The sequence below is a fragment of the Budorcas taxicolor genome, chromosome 3, assembly GCF_023091745.1.
Source record: "Budorcas taxicolor isolate Tak-1 chromosome 3, Takin1.1, whole genome shotgun sequence".
Taxonomy (NCBI): domain Eukaryota; kingdom Metazoa; phylum Chordata; class Mammalia; order Artiodactyla; family Bovidae; genus Budorcas; species Budorcas taxicolor.
Window position 1 is genome coordinate 103,685,813 of NC_068912.1, and position 21,499 is coordinate 103,707,311.

The 21,499-nt window shown below is 45.2% G+C and overlaps 1 protein-coding gene across 4 annotated transcripts; it reads right to left on the reverse strand.

Annotated features, from left to right (window-relative positions):
* Positions 1-38: 38 nt before the first annotated feature.
* On the reverse strand, positions 39-20,834 carry PPIH (peptidylprolyl isomerase H). Of its 4 annotated transcripts, none has more exons than XM_052637481.1 (10): positions 20,748-20,834; positions 20,348-20,412; positions 20,032-20,055; positions 19,712-19,756; positions 19,418-19,460; positions 15,936-16,028; positions 12,357-12,444; positions 11,826-11,866; positions 11,124-11,213; positions 39-75 (listed from the first exon to the last, which is right to left on the reverse strand). In XM_052637481.1, exons 1-9 carry the CDS (start codon positions 20,811-20,813, stop codon positions 11,145-11,147), a joined length of 534 nt encoding a protein of 177 aa, XP_052493441.1. In that variant the 5' UTR covers positions 20,814-20,834; the 3' UTR covers positions 39-75; positions 11,124-11,144. The 4 variants fall into 4 exon arrangements, with proteins under 4 accessions (XP_052493441.1, XP_052493440.1, XP_052493439.1 ...); XM_052637480.1 differs by lacking the exon at positions 39-75 and adding an exon at positions 3,686-3,861; XM_052637479.1 differs by lacking the exon at positions 39-75 and adding an exon at positions 3,686-3,884.
* Between the last annotated feature and the right edge of the window lie 665 nt (positions 20,835-21,499).

Consider the following 21,499-nt stretch of genomic DNA (forward strand, 5'->3'; position numbering starts at 1 on the left):
CTTCGTTCTTTATAAAGCGTCTGCTCTCTCCCGGGGATGGACAAGTTCGCGAGTTGCAGCCTTCTTAAACTCAGTCTAGGGATGAAGGCACAAATTCAAAATGCGACATACCAAACACCCCAGCGCTGCTAACGCACAAAGCGTTTTGGGAGTGGCCGTGGGAAGAAGGTAGAGAGGCGACTTCAAGCACATGGAGGTTTATGCAAAAGCATAGAGGGAAGAGATGGGGGTCTGGGGGAAATGCAGCTAAAGTAGTTATATAGGACCAGAATGAAGACGCTGGGTTATACAGGAAGGCAGGGTTAAATTAGGAACATTTTATCTGAAACTTAAGGGCAATAGTGAGAAGGGTAATTTTAGAGTTGAAATGGGGACTGGAATGATTTTTTTTTAATGCTAGGGAGTAGAGAATGGGTTAGAACCTTGGAAGTAGGGAAGCCGCCTAGGAGGCTAGTGTGGTAGTGCTTACCCTATCGGAATCATTCAGGCTGTCAATTCCACCTCCTAAACGCCTCCCTGAATCAGTCATAGAAAAGCTCTAAATGCCAATCCAGTCTTTATTCCTACTGCTGCTACTCTGATGTAGGCCATCATCTAGTGCTCATTGTAGGGGTGGTTGTTTAGTTGCTAAGTCGTGTCCGACTCTCTGTAACCTCTATGGATTGCAGCCCACCATACTGCCCTATCTGTGGGATTTCCCAGGCAACAATACTGGAGTGGGTTGCCATTTCCTTCTCCAGGCGATCTTTCCAACCCAGGGATGGAACTCATGTCTCCTGCATTGGCAGGCAGGTTCTTTACCACCGGGCTACCTGGGAAGCCCCAGAGCAGGGGTAAGCACACTTTTTCTCTAGGGGTCAGATGATTCTGTCTCAACCACTTAACTTTATAGAGCCTGAAAGTGACCATAGGCAGTCAGTGAACAAGTGCATCTGTGTTCCCCCCAGAAAGTAACTTATGGAAATTTGAATCTCATGCAGTTTTTTGTCACAAAATATTTAGATTTTCCAACTGTTTAAACCCTTTCCCAACTATTTAAACATTTAAAAATCATCCTTAGGTCATGAACCACTGAAAAACAGAAAATACCTGGTCTGCCAAACTCTGGCTTAGAGCACCGCTCTCGTTTTTTTCTTACTCTAACAGTTCCCACGCCAACATCCAGTGTTTGAAACTGCCATCTGATCACGACACTGTCTTACTTAAAATCTTTCAGTGACTACACCACCCACAGAATTGTCCAGATTCCTTAATGTGGTTGGCAGGACCTTGCATGACCTCTAAACTTAGTTTCCACTCTTCCTTCACGTCCCCGGTCCAACCTTCCAGGTGACCTTTTTACCACTCCTCCCTTTGAATTACTGCACACTGTTCCCTCTGTTCTTCCTCTCTCCTTTGCCTCTTCATCCTCTACACCTTGCCTCAGGTGTTACTAGGAGACCCTTCCTCTCCTCACACACGGTACTGCGCTCATTACATCTCCCCTATAGGACTACCAGTTCCTGAGGCATCTAGCATAGTCCTTGACACATGGTATCTTAATGTATTAAATATGGTGTGATGTGGAAAATGGATCAGAGAAGAAGGTACTGATAGCAGAGGTTATCTAGGCCGCAGTGCCAGTAATCCAAGAGAAAAGGTTTGCGGTCCCAGAGCTGCAATTCATCCGTTCCAGCTCCAGGTGACTTTTGGCTGTTAAAAAGAAAATGTTTCCTCAAAGGCAATTCTGCCAACACTGGGGACATTTAAAAGTGTGCCCTATAGGCTTGAGAGCTTCTTTGCAAAGTGGAGTTACAAAGACACTTAGAATAATGGTAGCAGCACCTTTGAGAATAAGTGAGCAACCTTCCCTATGTAACCGCTTTGAAGGGATGGCTTCTCAAGCAGAAAAATAAATTCTGTAACATTTGTCTTTAAAGTGTTACTTGTAAGTATCATTACTTACTCATCCAATTACTAAGCTCTCTTCATGCTCAATGCACATGTAGATGAACGATTTAAGAAATAAGAAACTAGTTTTCCTCGTAGCTACATCTCTACCACTGCAGATGGTACTGAAGCACTGAGGAGAAAGTTCATGTCGAAATTCATCTCCTGTTTCAGGGTGGGAGCTCTCCACACCATAGTCCCCCTGTCACCCTGAGAGCCCAGTGTAGTGACCACAGCTCTGGTGTGTACCTTTAAGTGATGTGAAAAGCCAGTGGGTTCATTCCAAGAATCTCCTCTGCAAAACTTTCACTGGGTCCCCATCTCTCATAGACTCTGGCCCAAGAACATAGTTCCCTTTTCCTAGAAAGCCCTCCCCACCATTATCTCCAGGCTAATTCCAACCAATCTGCCAATACTTACCTCAAATGTTGCCTCTTCCTCTCACCCCCAGTCTCTCCGCTCTGCTTCCATAGCACCTTAAACATACCACTATCATTCATATGACAATTTATTGAGCACTTACTGGCTACTGGGTTCTTACCTCGTCTAGTGATGGAGACAGCAGTAAAAAAAGACAAGACCAAGTTTCCTGCCCTCATAAGGGTTCACATTCTAACACCGCACTGAATCCAAACTGCCTAGTCCCTGTCACAAGAACGGGTCACATCTTATTCATTTTCACAGCTCCAGTGCCCAGGACAGACACTGGCATAGAATATAGATGCCAAGTGTAATTTGATGTCCCATCGGGGCTGTCAACTCAGGATCCCAGCTGCTCATCCTCCCTCCTGTCTCTTTATAATTCTACTCCACTTATTACTTGAAGATTTCTCCTCCATAGCCCCTTCTTTCCTGTATCCCCTGAATCCTGTTTACTTAACCAGAGAGAGTTGCATATATCCACACAACAGAGGCCCTTGATCATCTCACCATCTTCCTTGACCCCCCAGTACAGTGAAATGGCACTTTTAAGCTGGTTCTGTTGTGTCTGAGAATTTCACTCTCTGCTACTCTGCTAGCTACAGTAGCCTGCTGCTAGTAGTTATGAGTCATCTCTGCCATGAGCCAAGAGAACGTAGGAATGGGATAACACACACGTTGCCTCATGAAAGGAATACCAGGGAGTTCCCTTCATCTCTTGAACATGATACTCAACGGGATCTTTTTATGTTGGGCTATTTCCTTTCAAAACAAATATTTTCCAATGTGTGCTACTGTTTACAAGTTACTCTTATATTCATTCTCTTGTTTGACCCTTTCAACAATACTACAAAATAGTAATATTATCCCCATTTTACAGATGAGGAAACCAAGGTTCTAAAAGGGGAAGGTCTCAAGACCTCAGCTGTTTAAAAAATGACTTCAGAGTCAGACCAAGATTTTTAACTACATTATTCCCATTTCATCATGATTAAGACATTCTGCCAAACAGTCTTCCATCCCCAAATATCTCAAGCTAGTGACCTTTCACCTATAGGCTCTAAACTAACCAAATGGAACATAATGGAAACATCTTTGGAAGTAATAATGCTAGAAGGCCCTGGAGCTTTGTCTTCTTTGTCCGATTAGCTTTAACCTAAGAGGGGACTGCTACAACTGCTTATAAATCTGAGGCATCAACTCTGCATAGCAAAAGCCTGCCTCTGGTCCATGCTGGTCTCGGGGGAGAGCCAGTTCTCCTAGCTGGGGCTAAGGCATGAGGAGGTAGGGCTATCATTACAACCATTTAAGAACACAACATACGAAGGAAAAAAAAAAACCAAACAACTTTATTTACAGTTGAAAACTTTAAACACAAAATTTTGGGTTTTGAATCTGTGATGCTTCCAAGGTCTCTGTCTTGATCAAATGGGGTAGCAGCCGCAGAGAAGTCAACACAGGGGCCAATCCAGGTTATCTTACTCAAGAGTATCACATCGAGCAAGGGAAGGCCTGCAGTGGCAGAGGTGGAGGGTCTGTGAGGGATGGAAGAGAGAAGCAGCTCAAAGGGGACAGGCCACGAGAGAAAACACTCGCAGCTCTCCTCTGCACCCCAAACCCTCCTTTCCCCAAAGAGCAGAACTGCTCTGAATCTTGCCACAGGCGAGACCTTTGGTGCCCTACAGCAGAGTGCAGAGGGATATTAGGTTAGAACCAAGGAAGAAGCTATTAATATTTACAGCCAATATACTATCTCATTTATTATTTACCCTTCACAAGTCTGTGGGAGAAGGCAATGGCACTCCACTCCAGTACTCTTGCCTGGAAAAGCCCATGGGTGGAGGAGCCTGGAAGGCTGCAGTCCATGGGGTCGCTGAGGGTCGGACACGACTGAGCGACTTCACTTTCACTTTTCGCTTTCATGCATTGGAGAAAGAAACAGCAACCCACTCCAGTATTCTTGCCTGGAGACTCCCAGGGACGGTGGAGCCTGGTGGGCTGCCATCTATGGGGTCACACAGAGTCAGACACGACTGAAGTGACTTAGCAGCAGTAGCAGCACAATTCTGTGTAGTATATATTATAATTAAGCAAAGGGGAAAACTAGGATTCCCAGGGGTTTAATGGCCTGACAGTGATGGGGCTTCCTGGTCTACTTGGCTCCAAAGTCTTTGTGCTTTCTGCCAGACCTTGATGGCTCTCTGGAGCGCAAGAACAAAGAGCAATCCCTTTTCCTTGAAGGTTTTGGGCTCAGGGCTATAGAGAAACGAAAGTCCACACCCTCTGTTTATGGCCTTGGAGTTGGCTGTACTAAAAGAATGGGGTTAGTACACTCTGTTACCACTGCCCCCTCCCCCCAAACATGGCTAACACGCCTCCTCCTCCACAGCACAGTGGGTCCTGGTGTCATAGCACAGGCTCAGGCAGAAGTCTAATCCCGGGTTCTCAAGGAGAATGTACAAAAATGTATGAAAGCACTTTACAAGTTGCATGGTGCCCTGGGACCTAAGCTCTAATCCCTGACCAGGCACCGTGTGAGTAGGCATGGTCCCTGCCTCAAGGAATTCTGAGTCTAGAGAAAACCAGACCAACACATCCATGATACACTGTGTTAAATGTGGGAACAGAGATGTGAATCAAGTACTGTAGGGATACCCAGGAGGGTACCAGGGAATGATTCACAAACTGATATCAGCCACACGCTCCTGGGAAGGACTGGAGGAACTAGGATTAGTTAAAACTGCAGATACACAGTATGTATTTCTGTGTATCTGAATTTTATATTATAAAATACATGCCCAATGTAGAAAATTCAAGCATATACATAAACTGAAAAGAAAGTCTTCAGCTATCTCTGCTCTGCAGAGGTAACCATTACTACCAGTCAGCAATCCATCACTACAGTAATTTCTGAAAGAGTAATTCTAAATAGCATCATGTATATATAATGTACTATATCTTGACTTTGTCCCTTAATGTATCTTAGAAATCTGCCAACACATACAGATCTACTTCTTTCAAGGCTATATAGTATTCCATGGACATGATGTATCACTCTGTATACCGGGTTTCAGGGCAGGGAGCTTTGCCTTTGTACTGGAGGGACTGGAATAGAGCCATTCTCTCCTCCCTGCCCTTTATAGCTGGCAGGGTTTCTGACTTTCAGGGCAGGGAACAGTGTTACACACCCAGCAGGTATGCAGATATCTGCTGCCCTGCTCCCTAGACCCGTATGTCCGTGGAACCTCTCCTCTGGCCACACTGCTGCAGGGGCGTCTCACTGGCCTCCAGCCTGTCCTCCACACTTCTGAATAAAGTCAGTAAGGGTGTTCTTCTGCTCAAAAACCTTGAGTGGCTCCTGCTGGCCTGGTTCTTTTTGGACAGCCAGGCCACCATTTGGAATCTCAGAAGCATGGTGGACTCTCACCCTGGGGTGGGAGGGGGCTGGGGGGAGTTGTACACACTGCCTAAAGCTCACCCCCACCATGGAGTTAGTATGAATACATCAGCCTGCGCTGGATCTCACATCTGTCCTGGCCTCCTCTAGCCTAGCCTGTTTGCTTTTCACACCGTGCTCTGGCTGTACTGAATTTCTGGCAGTCTCCCTAACACTTCCTGCTGTTTCCTATGGTCTGTACCTTTGCTCACGCTATTCCCTGTGCCTGGAATGCTCTCCCATTTTAGCTACCTGACGAGCTCCATTCTTGTACTCAGCTGAAACATCTCTCCTGCAGTCTTCCTAAGCACTCCAGGCAGACACAAGCATTCATTTCCCTTCATCTTAAAATCTCCAGTCCGGTGCTTTACTGTACTGTAATGTTCAGTTTCCCTAAGAGACTGAGCTCCCTGAAGGCAAGAACTGGGCTTTCCAAGTTTGTAGCCTCATCTGCAGCATGGAGCCTATCTTAATTAGTTCTTAGTTGTGAAGTGAATAAAGGGTTAGCCAAGATGTCTAACCAAGGTGTCTTTCAGCATCTTCCTCTACAGGAATGTATCACATCTACAGGAAATCCCAGGTTGAGATGTGCACTAAAGTTTGAGAAATACTGCCTAGGAGGACTTACACTCAGTCATTACAACAGCAGCTTCACATCTCTTATTATAGCTACCATCCACAGGTACAATTAATTTTTAACCTACTGACTGTATGAACTTGAATAACACCTCATTGTAAGCTATGATAGCTGTAAAATTATGTGCTATGCTAATTATATTTTCTCCTAAGAGACAAATATTAAAAAACATTCATCCAGCACTACCTTGGGCTTCCCTGTGGCTCAGTTGGTAAAGAATCTGCCTGCAATGTGGGAGACCTGGGTTCGATCCCTGGGTTGGGAAGATCCCTGGAGAAGGAAAAGGTTACCCACTCCTGGCCTGGAGAATTCCATGGACTGTAGAGTCCACGGAGTCGCAAAGAGTCGGACACAACTGAGCAACTTTCACTCACTCACTCAAAACTTGAAATTAATGTTAGTCCTGAAGGTTCCACCGCCCCCACACCTCCGCCATGTGGCTGTAAGTAGCCAAGAACCCAGTGCACTGGACAGCAGGAAAATCCTGTTTTGAAAGCCTGAGAGTCTCTTGGAAGAGTGGCTGTGCGCTCTGACAGCCTTGCTAGTCTCTCTGTGATCCCCAGATCTGGTGCTGTCAAGCAGTAGAGATCTCTCTTTAAATTCATTGTTCCCCAAATTCCCCTGAAGATAAGACTCAGCCTTCCCTGATAGCTCAGTTGATAATGAATCCACCTGCAATGCAGGAGACCCCAGTTCTATTCCTGGGTCGGGAAGATCCGCCAGAGAAGGGATAGGCTACCCACTCCAGTATTCTTGGGCTTCTCTTGTGGCTCAGCTGGTAAAGAATCCGCCCACAATGCGGGAGACCTGGGTTTGATCCCTGGGTTGGGAAGATCCCCTAGAGAAGGGAAAGGCTAACCACTCCAGTACTCTGGCCTGGAGAATGCCAAGGACCATTTTAGTCCATGGGGTCGCAAAGAGCCAGACATGAGTAAACAAATTTCACTTTCAAACAAATTCATAATAAAAAGCTTTCAAAGGACTCACTGAGATCAAACCTAGGTTCCTGCATCTAGAGTTGTATACTGATAGAAAACTTTACTTTCACTACAACCAAGGTCAGGATCTAAGATAAAGCACAAAAGAAGCCATGAAAGGAAGGACTTCATAGGAGGCACAGCTGACTGAGTGACTTCACCTGTCTTGCCTCCTTCCTACATTCCTCTATTTCCAGTGCCGAGGCACAAGGCCTCTAATGCCTGATAGGTGGATTCTTGATTTGAATGCAGTAGATTCTTACTGGACTGATACCATCAAAAGATTATCTCCTGTGTCTTTTCTGATTGGAACACGGTGACTTCTCAATTAAAAGACAGGCTGTTATTTCCCTGTGGCCTTGCTACTCCAGGTCAGGGTCAGCATCAACTGAGAGCTGGTGAGAAATGCAAAACCTCAGGTCCCATGCAGACTGAGTCAGAACTAGCACCGTAACAAGACCTCCTGGTGACTCATATGTGCACTAAAGTTTGAGAAATACTGCCTAGGAGAAGTTAAAAACATCATCTATACTGGCTGTGAAACATTATTCCGCCCAGACACTACCTGAGGGATCTGAAATACTCCTTTAGAAATTAAGAGATCTTTGTAACTTTACAGCTGGGGAGAAACATGATGGAAAGATACCATACTCCTGGGGGAATTACTCACCTTTTTTCCTGACTTTCTCCCAAATCCATTACTCAGAAACCCAAATTGAGGACCCCGTCTGTGGAATGCCTTAAGGTCAGACTACCACTCAGACTCCCTACACTTTAAAACCTATGAGTTTTCAACTTGGTAAAGTTGGATGAGATAATTAAAGTAAGGTTCTTAGCTCAGAATTTGAGCACCAGAAATATTCACTAAGTGATAGAACTGCTTTTACTCTATTGTCTCTAAATATAAGCTAAGAAAGATTTAATTTTGAGCAAGTCAAGGTTAGAAGACTAAGTTGAAAGTATCACATATGGCTCTTTAAATTTAAATAAAAATAAAAATTGAGTCCCTCCGTCACAGCAGCCACATTTCCAGTGCTCAACGGTCACATGTAGCTGGAAGCTACCACAATGGATAGCACAGATGCAAAACATTTCCACTGGCACAGAAAGGAATGCCCCCTGGACAGTATGGCTGTAGAGGACCTCTGGAGCATCAAAGGGCACCCCTGGGATTTGTTCTGCTTGGGGTTGTAGGCGGAAAAGAAGGGCTTTCATAGAGGCAAAGGTTTACATGACGTTCGCTCATAGCAGGTGAGGAGAGGAGGGTTGATGATTGCCACCTTCAGGAAGACAAACTCCTAACATGGATTTCCAGTAACTTTCTTAAGGGACTCAGAAAAATGTAGAGAAAAGACTGCAAACATAAAAGGATTTCTAAACTTTACTGTTTTTAATGATCTTCTGTCCTCCAATGGTGATCAGTGGTCAGTCTTTAGAAGGAAAAGGACCAATGAATTCAACTTTAGTTTGGCCCAGAAAAGACGGGGAGGGAGAATGAACCACAGTGAGGGCGTGGGGATAGCAGGTTGAGCCTGGGGCCCCCAGTACCATCAGAAAAGACAGTTCAGCCTGTCAACTGGGCCTGAGAAGCGAGCATTTGGCTGGACAAGGGTCCACATGAGCTTTCAGCACACACTTGTGCATTCCTACCCTGGCATTTGCTCACACCAGATCCATGCCTAAAATGCCTGACATTCTCCCTCTCTATTAACTCATGTAATAAATTTTAACTGAATGCCTTTAAGTGCCAGATGTTGTGAACACAAAGTAAGTCACAGATGGAGGTATGCACAGTCGTTAAGATGCTCTGGTATTTGACTTGATCTCCATTTGAAAAAAATGGCAGAATCCAGAAAAATAAATTCTAGATACTTTTGTAAGAAAAACTACAGAAATATTAGGCATTAAACTGAGGTAGTAAGGACCTTCTTAAACAAGATTAAAACACAACACAAGGGAAAAGATAAAAATTCTGATCTCATCAAAATTAAGAACTTCTCTTTAACAAAGGATATCATCAAAGTTAAGATAAGCAACCCACTGCTAATTTTTTTAATATATATTCAGGACAAAATGGCCACAACATAAAAAATAAGAACTAAGACGCAGAAATGTACACTTAATTCAAGTCAAATTGTATAATTATAAAATTTGTAATTATTCAGATATATGCTACAAATATATAGCATATCAGTTTTAAGTACTACATAGTTTTACATGAATGATATAGGAAAAGTCTTCCAGACAAATGTCAAATGGAAATAAAATAATGAGCAAATATTGGGTTGCCCCAAAAGTTCGTATGGTTTTTCTGTAACATCTTATGGATATACCTGAACAAACTTTTTGGCCAACTCAATAGTATGATGCCATTTAGGAAAAAACAAAACCTCTCCAAATTAGATTGGCAAAGAAAGGCCCCATGGACATACATCAATCAGACTGATATAGCAGTTACCTCTGAGAGCAGTGGCGGGGGGTGGGGGGCATGCAGAAGGAGAAGGGGGGTACTTTAGCTGTTCTGTGTGAAAATTTTCAGGTGAATTATGTTGCTTTCCTAACTAAAAATAAATAACCAAACGAAATATGTGAATCCTGATTGGATTTCTTTTAAGGGCTAGAAAAGTTACTTTGTGGATAACTGGGGAAGTTTGAATTTGTATGTCAGACAACATTATTGTGGTTATGCACGATGTTCTTATTTTTAGGAGTCACTTGCTGAAGTATTTAGGGGTAAAGTATCAAGATAGTCCTCCAACTTCCAGATGGGAAAGAAATGAAGTAAGGGAAAGAAAGGAAAGAAGAGGAGTGGGAGAGGAACAGCGGGAATGGGAAGGGGAGGCGAGGGGAGAAGACAAAGAGACAAAAGCCAAAGCAAAATGCTGCAACAAGAATGTTCAATATTGGCAAACTTAGGGGAAAAGTATATAGGTTTCAATGTACTATTCTTCCAATTATCCTGCAGGTTTGAAAATTTAAAGAAAAAAAAGGAAAGAAAGGCAAAGCGCTACCATCCTTTACCTAGCTGGAAGTGCTCAATTTCTTCCTTGAACTCATACTAATACTTAGCAACATCACTCATATTACTAGTGATCACTTCTGAGAATGTGTTTCTATTCCCCATAAGCTCCTAAAAGGTGGAGGCACCGTTCAATTTTTTTCTCCCACTCTCCATGTCCAATGTCCAGCACAGAGTGGGCGGTGAGTAGCAAGCCGGGGTAGGAAGTGAGTCTTGGTGGGCTGAGAAATGTGTCATATTCACCTCTGAGTCTGGCAAACACAAAGTCAGGGTCTGGGACGGCAGCATCAGTTCCGATGAGAAGCTTGACAAGAGAGTCTTCTGGCTGCCCAGGCTGCTCCCAATCACCCAGGACTGCAGCCAGGTCTTTCTAAGTGGGACTACTGAACGAAGCGAGTGTCTTAACAGTGCTGTCAGAAAGTGCCCGATGGTTTTCAGGCTGATTGTTTGTAAACTATAAAGTGTTAGAAAAATGAGGTGTCCCACTCAACCTTTCTCTTTTGATCCTTACAGTGACCCTGGGAGACAGGCATTATCACCACTGGAAAGATGAGAAAAACAGGCTCAGGGAAGGGAATCGACTTCTCTCGGGTCACACAGAGAGAAAATGTGCTCAATCCCGCATCTTCAGGTCTAAAGTTCTTTCCACCAGACCGTGCTGCCCTCTCTGGGATCCTGACTCCTGATCAGGAAAGACACACTTACCTGATTCAGTCTCCCTCTGGACTACATCTCCCCACACTGTGAGATCACCACAGGCAGCTTGGGTTTATTGTTGGGGCCTGTGGGAACATTCTAGGAGAGAAAGCACAGGGGTGATTCCTCCACTCTGACACCCCTCAACACACACTTACCGATGCCTGCCAGCCCCTGTGCTAAGGACTGACAGCTCACAGGCTGATCTGACAAGAATATAATACAGATCAAAGAGAAAATGTATAATCCCAAAAAAAAAAACCCCACTCATCAAACTCATGACATATACAAATGCAGTAAGTTATAAGACAGAGTAGAGGACACAGCATGAGCAGACTCAGGGCAGGAAGGGGCAAGAGGCAGGGATGTGTATGCATATTTAAGGGCGGGCCAGTAGCCTGATGTGACGAGAACATGGAAGTGGCAGCGGCAGAAGGGGCAAAAGAGGTGGTGGAGAGGGAGGCAGGGACTCAGTCATGAAGAACCTTGAATACAATGCTGAGGAGGATTGCATCAGGTAGGTGAAACAGTCAGCAGAGGCCAAAGCTCCGTTCGCACAAGAGAGGCTAACTTAGGGCCCAGAAACCTTGGGAGGCACACGGTCTCTCCTCCCTGTGAAGCCTGGCTGAACAAGTTCTCCTGCTCCTCAATACTAGTCAGGCAGTACAAGGCCAGAAGGGCTGAGTCAGAGGTCAGCACCACAGGACTCACCTCAATCTTTCTCATCACCAGAAGTCCATCAATGATTTTTCCTGTGGGAAGAGTGTGAGCTGGACTTGACTACTCTCATTTGCAGAATATTTTCCAGACCCGCAAGGCACATTCTCAGCCATTATCTTATTTGAACCTCAGACTAACATTACAAAATTAATACTGAGTGGAAATGAAATGTTTCCCAAAGTCACGGGTAGTAAGGAGCAGAGTTAGGGCTCATACCTAGGTCGGAACAATTGCAAAGCCCCACTGTACCATGCTGCCTGTGTGGTATTTCTTCATGCTGCCACCCCCTGCAGACACATCCACACCTACACAGACACACTGCCCAGGTGGCTACTCACTACATCATACGGCCCTTTCGTCATCCCCTCTAACCACATATCCTTCCCACCCACCACAGCTTCTACCTTCCTGACTACTACCCAGGGCAGTTACACCGACTGAACACATGAGCTGGGGGCCCAGTTCCTTTAGAAGCTCCATGCTGGGTGAGGGGACCTGGACAAGGACAGGAACAGGACTTACCAAACACCACGTGCTTCCCATCTAGCCAATCACACTTAGAGCAGGTGATGAAAAACTGGCAGCCATTTGTGCTGGGACCGCTGTTTGCCTGATGGAAACCAGATACACCGTGAGTTTTCCTGGCCACGTCAGCTGAAGGGCCGAACTCCCTAAAAGAGACTATAGCCCTGACTCCTCCGTGCTCTTCCAGCAAATCTGACTGAGCATCAGCTGTGAGCCAGGGTCTGACCTAGGCCCCAAGGACACAAAGAGGAACAGAATACACAATTTCTGCCCTCAAAGAGCTAGACCCTTCAATAACTACGCATGTCTCCTACAGTGTGAATTTTTATAATGGCAAAAATTGTTTATGGAATCTGATTTGCTATATTTAGGCCAGTACTGGTGATAACTGGATCACACGTAACGAATTAGCTATCAGCTCACAGAAAGCCTATCACTTGTGCTGTAAACTTTTGTCTGAATGGCTCTGTACTGTCCCGAAATAATGGTAATAAAAAAATTTAAGGTGCAAGAAGTTGCCATGCTAGTGCTATGCTAGAAAAAAGATTCTGTTTAATTAATGACGTGCTTTTTACAGCTATACCCCAAATCCTTTATTGCTCAATTTTATAGGAAAAATTAGCTTTTAAAATTAAGGATCTGAAATTCTCCAGCCATACCCCTTTCCTTTTCCTCTCTTGAAATTGTCTTTGTATCATTACACTTCACAATGCATTATATAATGACAACACAAAGCAATCAGCAAACCCATATCATGTTTCAGCAGCACTAGCTTACCAGGTGTCTGTGTAACTATGTGAATATTTCACTGCATACTTCCCTTGTTTTGGAAAAAGCTTGAGTAGAAAATGGAAACCTGAAAGCACTAGTACTATTAAAAGCACAGCTCTCATAAAAGTAATACTATGGAAACAACACTGGAAATCATCAGATAGGTCACTAGCCTTCACTGGATGTTTAATGGATTTAAATTAGTTGAGTCTGTGTTTAACGTTGAAGGAATGAAAATGTGTATGAAATACATTAAAGACTTTGTCTAGAAGGGATTTCACTTTATATTTTAGAAATTCCCCATGTGAGATGAGACTATTTTGGGGTTTTGTTCATGTATGCAGGAACATCTCACATTAGCAAGGACTGCCTGAGCCAGTGAGAAAAGACCTAACTCTGGAATGAGGGCAGACTCCTCAGTGGTCCCACTTCTTCCCTCGTCTCTTCTCTTCCTCCCTCCCTCCCTTTTTGTTTTTCCTATCTATCTACCTTGCTGCTCAATGTATAAACACTTCTTAGTAGGCAGGTAGGCAAACGGTCATACGACATGTGGTTTTCGTCAGTCATTTAGCCGGTCTTCCGGCAGAATAGCTTACTGGTTCAGAGAACAAGCTCTGGAGCCAGATGATCTTGAATCCCAGCCCCACTACTGCCTGTGATCTAGTTTAGCTGCATAACCTCTCTATGCCTCTGTTTCCTCATTCGCACTATCTCAAAGGGATGCTGAGGATTAAAATGAATTAATGCAAACAAAGTTGTTGCTGAGAATATGCTCAACATTAGCCTTTATTCTGATTATCTTGCAGTCATTCATCAGTATCTGCTTGGCACCTTTCGGTGTCAGGTAGTCAGGCTAGGAGATCAATGCGAGTCAGTCTCTGCTCTTGAGGAACTCCTCATGATTTAGTGGAGAACGGAAGCAGTTGTGCTACAATTAAAACAACTGTGCTACAGGATGGGTGACAACACGACTTAACCAGTGTCAGCCTGAAGGCAGCAGAAAGCAAAGTTTCCTTCCACCTTTTTCTGACCCCTCCCCAGATGCTAACAGAGCGGCACACACCTAGAGGGGTTCCAATCCTCATGACGATGACCCAAGCCCACCTAAGCCCCTTCGGCACGGTACCGTGCTTGCCCAGCCTGACTTTTCTAAAAGGAGGTTTGTTATGCTGTCGCTGTCTGTTTCGCCAGGCTCACCCGAGTGTTATGGCAGCCTCCTAACTGGCTTCTCTGCCCCAGCCTCTTCATTCCTATCTGCCACTCAAACACTGCAGCCAGGATCTTCGTTTTAAAACACAAAGTCGACCAGTCCCGCTCAAAAAAGTGTATGGCTTTCCACATTCCATGAAATCAAGTCCACATAACCTCATCCTTATTCTGGCATTTAGAGCCTTTTAGGAGCTAGACCCTGGAGAAGGCAATGGCAACCCACTCCAGTACTCTTGCCTGGAGAATCCCACGGATGGAGGAGCCTGGTGGGCTGCAGTCCATGGGGTGGCTAGGAGTCAACACTCGACTGAGCGACTTCACTTTTACTTTTCACTTTCATGCACTGGAGAAGGAAATGGCAACCCACTCCAGTGTTCTTGCCTGGAGCATCCCAGGGACGGGGGAGCCTGGTGGGCTGCTGTCTCTGGGGTCTTACAGAGTCAGACACGACTGAAGCGACTTAGCAGCAGCAGCAGCAGTGGGAGGAGCTAGACCCACCTGCCTCTCCAGTGGTCTCTACTAGATCATTCCCTCCCCCATCCACAACCTATGTTCTCATCACCTTCCTCACTTTCTGGCCTTTGTCCATGCCACCCTGCTATTTCAGGGTCACACATCTTCTGTCTACGCTGTTTTATCTGGTAGAGAACTTCTCTGGATCTTTGCAGCAATTACTCTCATTCTTTGGGGTCCTCAGAGTACTCTTACATACACTGAGGTGACCTCCCCTTAGTACCCTCATGGCATGAATTATACACTGGACTCATCACTCAGCATGTGTGCTTCCCCCTTAGAGGGCAGGGATCAGATCTGTATCCTCAGGCCTTACCACGAGGCCTAAACAGTGGATGTCAACAATTTTTACTTGACGGATGCCTGAGTGGATGAGCGGAAGAATGGGCAAGCAGACAGAGAATGTGCTTGTAAACAATGGGTCTGGGGGAATGAGAGTTGGGGAATTGACAGAGGGAAATAGGTGATGACAAGAGGGAGGGAGAGGGTTGGACAGTGAGAAGGAAGCAAGGTGAGAGGGGTAAGGGCAAATGAGGAGAGAGGGGTAAGTAAGGAGTAGTGAAGGGGGAACAAGCAGCGATGTGTAGCTGGGGGACTAAAGCAGGTGGGCAGGGGGACGGAGAGAGCAGCAAGATGTTTGAGTGGGGTTGTAAATGGGCAGACAGGATCCTGGGAGTGGGCAGGAGTGGTGTGAGCCCTGAACAGGGTGGCCAGCCAGCAGGCGGGGTGAGGGAGAGGCAGGGGCAAGTGGCATGACGGGTGTGTGTGAACATTGGGTCTTGCCAGCACAGCTGGCTGCATTCTAAGCAGCAGGGCTGGGTGCCCGGCCACACGTCCTGGCTCACACAAAGTAAGAAAACACACAGCAGAGTTCGAGTTTGGTTCCCTGGTTGGCTAGTGGGTCCAGCCCAAAAAATCAAACCAGACTGAGGAAAGAGGTAGGAAGGGCAGAGCTGAGTCCTGGGTCAAGCAAGGGAAGGAAAGCATTTCTTTCTATCCCAAGAGACTGTGCTGGGCCTCAGAGGGGCCCAGAATTCAGCTGGCTGTAAACCTAGCCCCAAACACTGACTGGTCCTCACTTACCATGGAAAGAAGGCCTGGAGCTGAGTGTCGAAGCTTAAAATTTTCATCTGCGAACGGCCCCCGGTAGATACTGGCAACTCCAGTACCATCTCCCTGAGCAGAGAGAAGGGAAGTGTTAGTGACTTTCGAGTGTTGGCTCTCAGAGCTCACAGGAAGCAGCTGCTGCACCCGAAGCCTCGCTGCTTTAAAGTCTTCTTACTCCTGCAGGCCACTTTGGGAGCCACACCTCTTTAACCCTCTCCTGTTATCAAAACAAGCCCCATCCAAGGCATGTGCAGCCCACAACTTGGCTAGGGCACCTCACTGAGAAAAAAAAACACAACAGGTCACACAGCTGGGCCTCTAGAAAGGTGGGTTAAGACACAAGCAAAACAGAGGATAGGAAACAGTGATTACGTATGTACTCAATGCCCTTTCCAAAGACTCTCTTGCCTGCAGTCGTATATGAGAATCCATTTAACTGACTACTTTCCCTCTCCTCTCAACTACGCAGGTGGGTGGGCTCTTGAAGTCTAATCTGTATGAGAAGATACCATCCTTCTGGCTAAAGTCAAGGTGAGGGGAATTTGAGGGGAGAATGTAGGGCCAATCAGAGTTCCTTCTATGGGAAGCAGGAACTAGAGTATCTGCTCTCTGGAGACTGAGTTTGTACTGTGGAAACCTGGAAGTTGCAGGTGACTATCTTCAGGAAGGTGGGCTGGAGAAGAAAAAGGCACTGCAATACACATGTGTAGAAAGCTCGAGAAACAGAAAGAAAGGACTGCTTGGTTCTGTGACTCTCCAGTTCCTAGACCTATTTCTTCCTTTGGCTTCCATGAAACACCTCGTCATAAATCCCCAATTTCTGTTTAAACTAGCCCTATTTGTGTTATCCCTCTGCTCTTCCAACAACTCCATGGAACATGCATTATCATCCTCCCCATTTTTCAGGTGAGTGAAAAATCCTGATCTTAAGTCAGGATAATAAAGCAACCTGACCAAGGCTTTGCTGTAGTACCTTAAACAGAACCCCAGGGGTTTAAAGTTAATATTGAGAGACTACCAAAGACCAATCTCTCCCAGCCAGTTAGTAAACAAAAAGAATATTGGGTACATGATGGGATGTGAAAACACTGAGTGCAGAATCAAGGGGCCCTTACTGGAGCAAAGACCACTAAAGGGGATTAATGTAAGCCAGGGAAGGGAAAAACCTCTCAAACTGTTTGATTAAAATTTATTGGTACAACCAAGCTCTGTATAGTGGAAAGATGGGCTTTGAGTTCCAGATCTATCATTTATAAGCTGGGGAAGTCACTTCCTATCTCTGAGCCCCAGTTTCCTCAACTATCAAGTGACAATGAAATCACCTACTTCTTACAACAGTGCCCCAAAGATGCAATAATAGTGTCTATGAGAAAAATTTTTTGCAATCCACATAGCTCTGTGTAAATGTGAGCTATTGTATCTTTGTCGTTATTGTTGTTTTGTCCCTAAGTCATGTCTGACTCTTGGGACCCTATGGATGTAGCCTGCCAGGCTCCGCTGTCCATGGGATTTCTTTAACTACACATAAATACACACATACATATAGAAGGAAGAAAAAACATGTTTCTTTCCAATTAAAAAAAAAAACAACACCTAGAGAAATGATCAGTTAATACATCATTTTCTATAATCACACTATCTACTGTGCTCCAGAAGCCAGAGTAGGGAAAATGACCAAATTGATTTGCAGGACAAAAAACAGAAAGCAACTTAAATCTTCCATGATAGTGGACTGATCAAATAAATTCACTGTCTTTTCCTAAGGGAACAGTAAGGGGTTATTAGCAAGAATGTTTTGGAAGAAGATAGTGACAAGGGAAAACACAGTGACTGAGCATAAATTTTTAAAAGTTTAAGTCTGTTAAAAGTTATATTTGACATACAAATGTTCACAACAATAAGATGGGCAATTGTAAAGTAAAATGCCAAGAGTATATTCCTTGAGACGATTTATTTTCATTGTTGTACTTTTGTTTGCAACCAGAAAAAACACATTATTTTTTAAATTTTTAAAACACATTATTAAAACAAACAAACAAGCAAACATTCTTAGTCCAACTTTAGAAGGTCTCAAATTCTGCTTCTACGTCTTGCTCATTCTATTTTTTCTGCCCTAAGGGTGGCTCTGAGTAATTTCTTCTCTCTGACAGCCTTCTGGCTGACTAACTGCTAACTCTAGAGCAATTAGCAAGTGATCACATGTGCCTAGCAATGGCCCATAAGAAGTTAGTCCTATCCCTGCTAAGACAATATAGCAGTATAGAAGCCTTTGGAAGAAAAGAAAGAACGCAGAGAATAGCATCTTAGCCCTTCTTACTTGCCAATAAAAAAGGATATGGTCACCCCAAGCCCTACTCTAATCAGTCGTGGCCAGGGGTTGCAAACTTAAATGCCTATAGGAGTATGTGACGTAAAGAAGGGAAGCCAGTGGTGGGAACTGTGGTGAAATAATAAGGACATACCTGTCTAAAGGGAGCTGTTACTTGACTCAACCAAATGTTGCTACATGAGAAACACAGGCCAAGTGCACCCCTACTTTTCAGTTGTAACAGAGAAAACAAAACTCCAGAACTTTCCGGAAAATTTCCCAGTTTTACAACATCATACAGATGATACAAAGCATATCTGTTTCTGATTCAGCCCCAAATCTGCCACTTTGTAAACTTATCTGGGTAGGAAAGATAGAAATCTTAAAAAAACTCCTAAGAGTCAAACTAAATATACGTGTAAAGAATAAAGAATGTCTCCCAGATCCAAGAAAACAGCAGCATGACTAACCAAATGATATTAATAAGATAATAAGAAAGATCATGCACAGAAATGGGTGGGTATGGACAAAGGTAGGTCTAAGAAAGCATAAATGTGGTTTATTCAGAACCCTGCAAGGTTGGGAAGCTTGAAATGGGGATGCATACAGTCTCGTGGCAAGAAAAATCATGCTTAGCAATGAAGGATTAATTCAATGGGTTCTCCTAGTGAATAGAGAAAATATCCTTCCAGAACTCTCTGATTTCTTGCCCACTAATGAACTTGATTAAAAAAATAACAACTCACCTTCCCAGGCACTGGGATACCAGAAGTGAATGGGAAATCAGGGCATAAGCATTTAACTCACTGGAAAGGGACTTGCCCCCATTTAGAAAAAGTAACTGTAACTGATTTCTAGCTAAATTCCATGTGCCCAGTTAATTTGGGTCTATCATGGATCACCTATAGGTATGCTGGGAAAGTCAGTTCCCAGCCCTAAAGACTGAGATTTGGAAGTGAGTGACTCAATCAAAGTGCTAATATGTTATCTAGTGATGCAGCGAGTAGCAGCCATCACAGGATATTCCCATTCCCACCTCCTCCCCCAGCAAACTTGGCCACTGTTCTCAGGTCCCCGAGGAGCAGCTTCTATAACAACAACAACAGAAACAAAACTTATAGGCCCTTAATAGGAAAGGAACAGTACTTACATTAACAAAATCTCCACCCTGAATCATGAAATCTTTTATGACCCTGAAACAGAGAACAAAGGATGCTGGGAGAAGATTTTGTGGTTTGGAATAACATTAATTTCAAAATATAATGTTTATCATTTAAGTCCTCAAATCAATGGTTGAGTTCACAAAAACATCCCTTCTCAAGAACCAAGAATTATGCTATGGTTTTGTTTTCCTCTGAAGAGACTAATCCCCCAAGGAAGTAATTCTAAACCATACTAATAGTAATTTTAAAAGTCCCCCAGGATGGCTTGCCAAAGGCCTTACCTGTGGAAGGTGCTCCCCTTGTATCCTATCGGAACCCCATCTTTTCTATAAGCAAAAAGAAAGAGACTTGAAATGGTAAACAGGTAAACATAGGCCTTTCACGTTTACCATACAGTCGAGCCAGAGACACTCTTCTAAAGATGATCGGGAGAAGAGAGACGAAGAAGGCAAATGAACTGAGGACAGACCCATAGTAATACCTTCTATTACTGTCACCAGCAATCATGCAAGGCCTGCCGGTGATTCCCCAATACCCTCAACTGCAGCCTCAGGACAGCCCTCAGGAGCAAGCAGAGAAGTCAACCACGTCAGAGACTGACCTGAATTCTCCTGTGCAGAACTGCCTGAAAAGGAAAAGAGTGAACGATTCAGTCGCCATGGCATCACAACTCTGAGCGCCCCTAACCTCAGCGGGAAGGGGAGACGTCGGCGCTAGCTAGCCCACCAACTGGCTGGTCAGACGTCCAGGCATACAGATTAACATAAACTGAAAAGGGGACGGTCAAGACTATTCAGAGAGATACCCAGAGAAGTCAGATCTCAAGGACGGTGAATGAACGGATAGAGGTAGGCAGAAGATTCCACAGACAGGCCCAGCTTCTCGTTTGGTTTATCCAGCAAAGAACATCTTCTTACCTAAAATTCTCCGCCGTCTTAGGCACAACGTCTGCAAAGAGCTCAATCTTCATACGACCAACCTCCTGCAACCGGCGAGAGACGTTCAGAAAGCCCAGTCCAAGCCCGTGAAGGCCTCACCGAACAGGGAACCCTCGGGCCCCCATGTCGCTTGGTCTCTCCCACCTCCGCCTCCGTAGCCTACTCTTCCATTCCACCCGGTCCCTCCACCAGCGGGGCGCTAGGATGCGCAAGACTTCTCCTCTTCCTACTCCCTCACCCCCGCCCCGCAGGTCGGTAGGTGCTGGTTCAATTTCACTTTTTGGCTTCCCGAGTTTGCTACACCTGAGGAGGTGATTTGCCTGCCACACCGCGTGCACGTTCCCTTTGGTATCGGGCTGGCTGGCTGCCAAGACCTCACCTGGCCGCCAATGCTGACATCAAAGAATACCACGGGATTGACAGGGCTTGAATTTGCCACCGCCATGCCTCTGACCCGGAAGCAGAAGTCGGGAGCGCGGGGTTCCGGCGATCAGATGCTCTTGCTCCGCCGGGAGGTGTTTATTTCCGGCGCAGGCGCAGGAAGAGCCGGGGGGGGGGGGGCGGTGGGAGGCGGTCGGCCCCGCCCCCGGAAGCTCTCCGCCTTCGATGCCAAGCTGCGCGCTGCGTGGGTGGCCCGGGTTTCCTTCCGTTTTGACGAGTCGCAAGTTGTTACCTCACCTGAGTCTCCTTGAGCGCTGAGTCCGGGGGACATCCTCGGCTTTTTTTTTGCTCGAGGCCCACGGGCCTCTCATTGACTTGGATACAGTAAGTGCAGTACAGATGAATCTCGCTCAGGCTACGGGGCTTGGACTAGGCAGTCTTCAGGGTCTGATCAGCCTTTGCAGCCAAGACCGTCTGAACCGTCATATGTGCGGCCTCTTACCCCTTTTCACTAGTCTGGAGGCCCGGAAGCAAAAACCGTGTTTATCCTCAGCGCTTAGAACAGCCTGGCATATAAGGCTTGTTCAGTATATTCAGCACTTTCTTGAAGTCAGGCACTAGGCTTCTAATTCCAGTTCTCCCACAAGCTTCCGCTTTCATCATCTCCAAGTCACTTACTGCAGAGCAGCTAGAGCTTTTAAATAAATCTTTTTATAAATCACTCCCGGATTCCCTTATTTAGAATAAAAT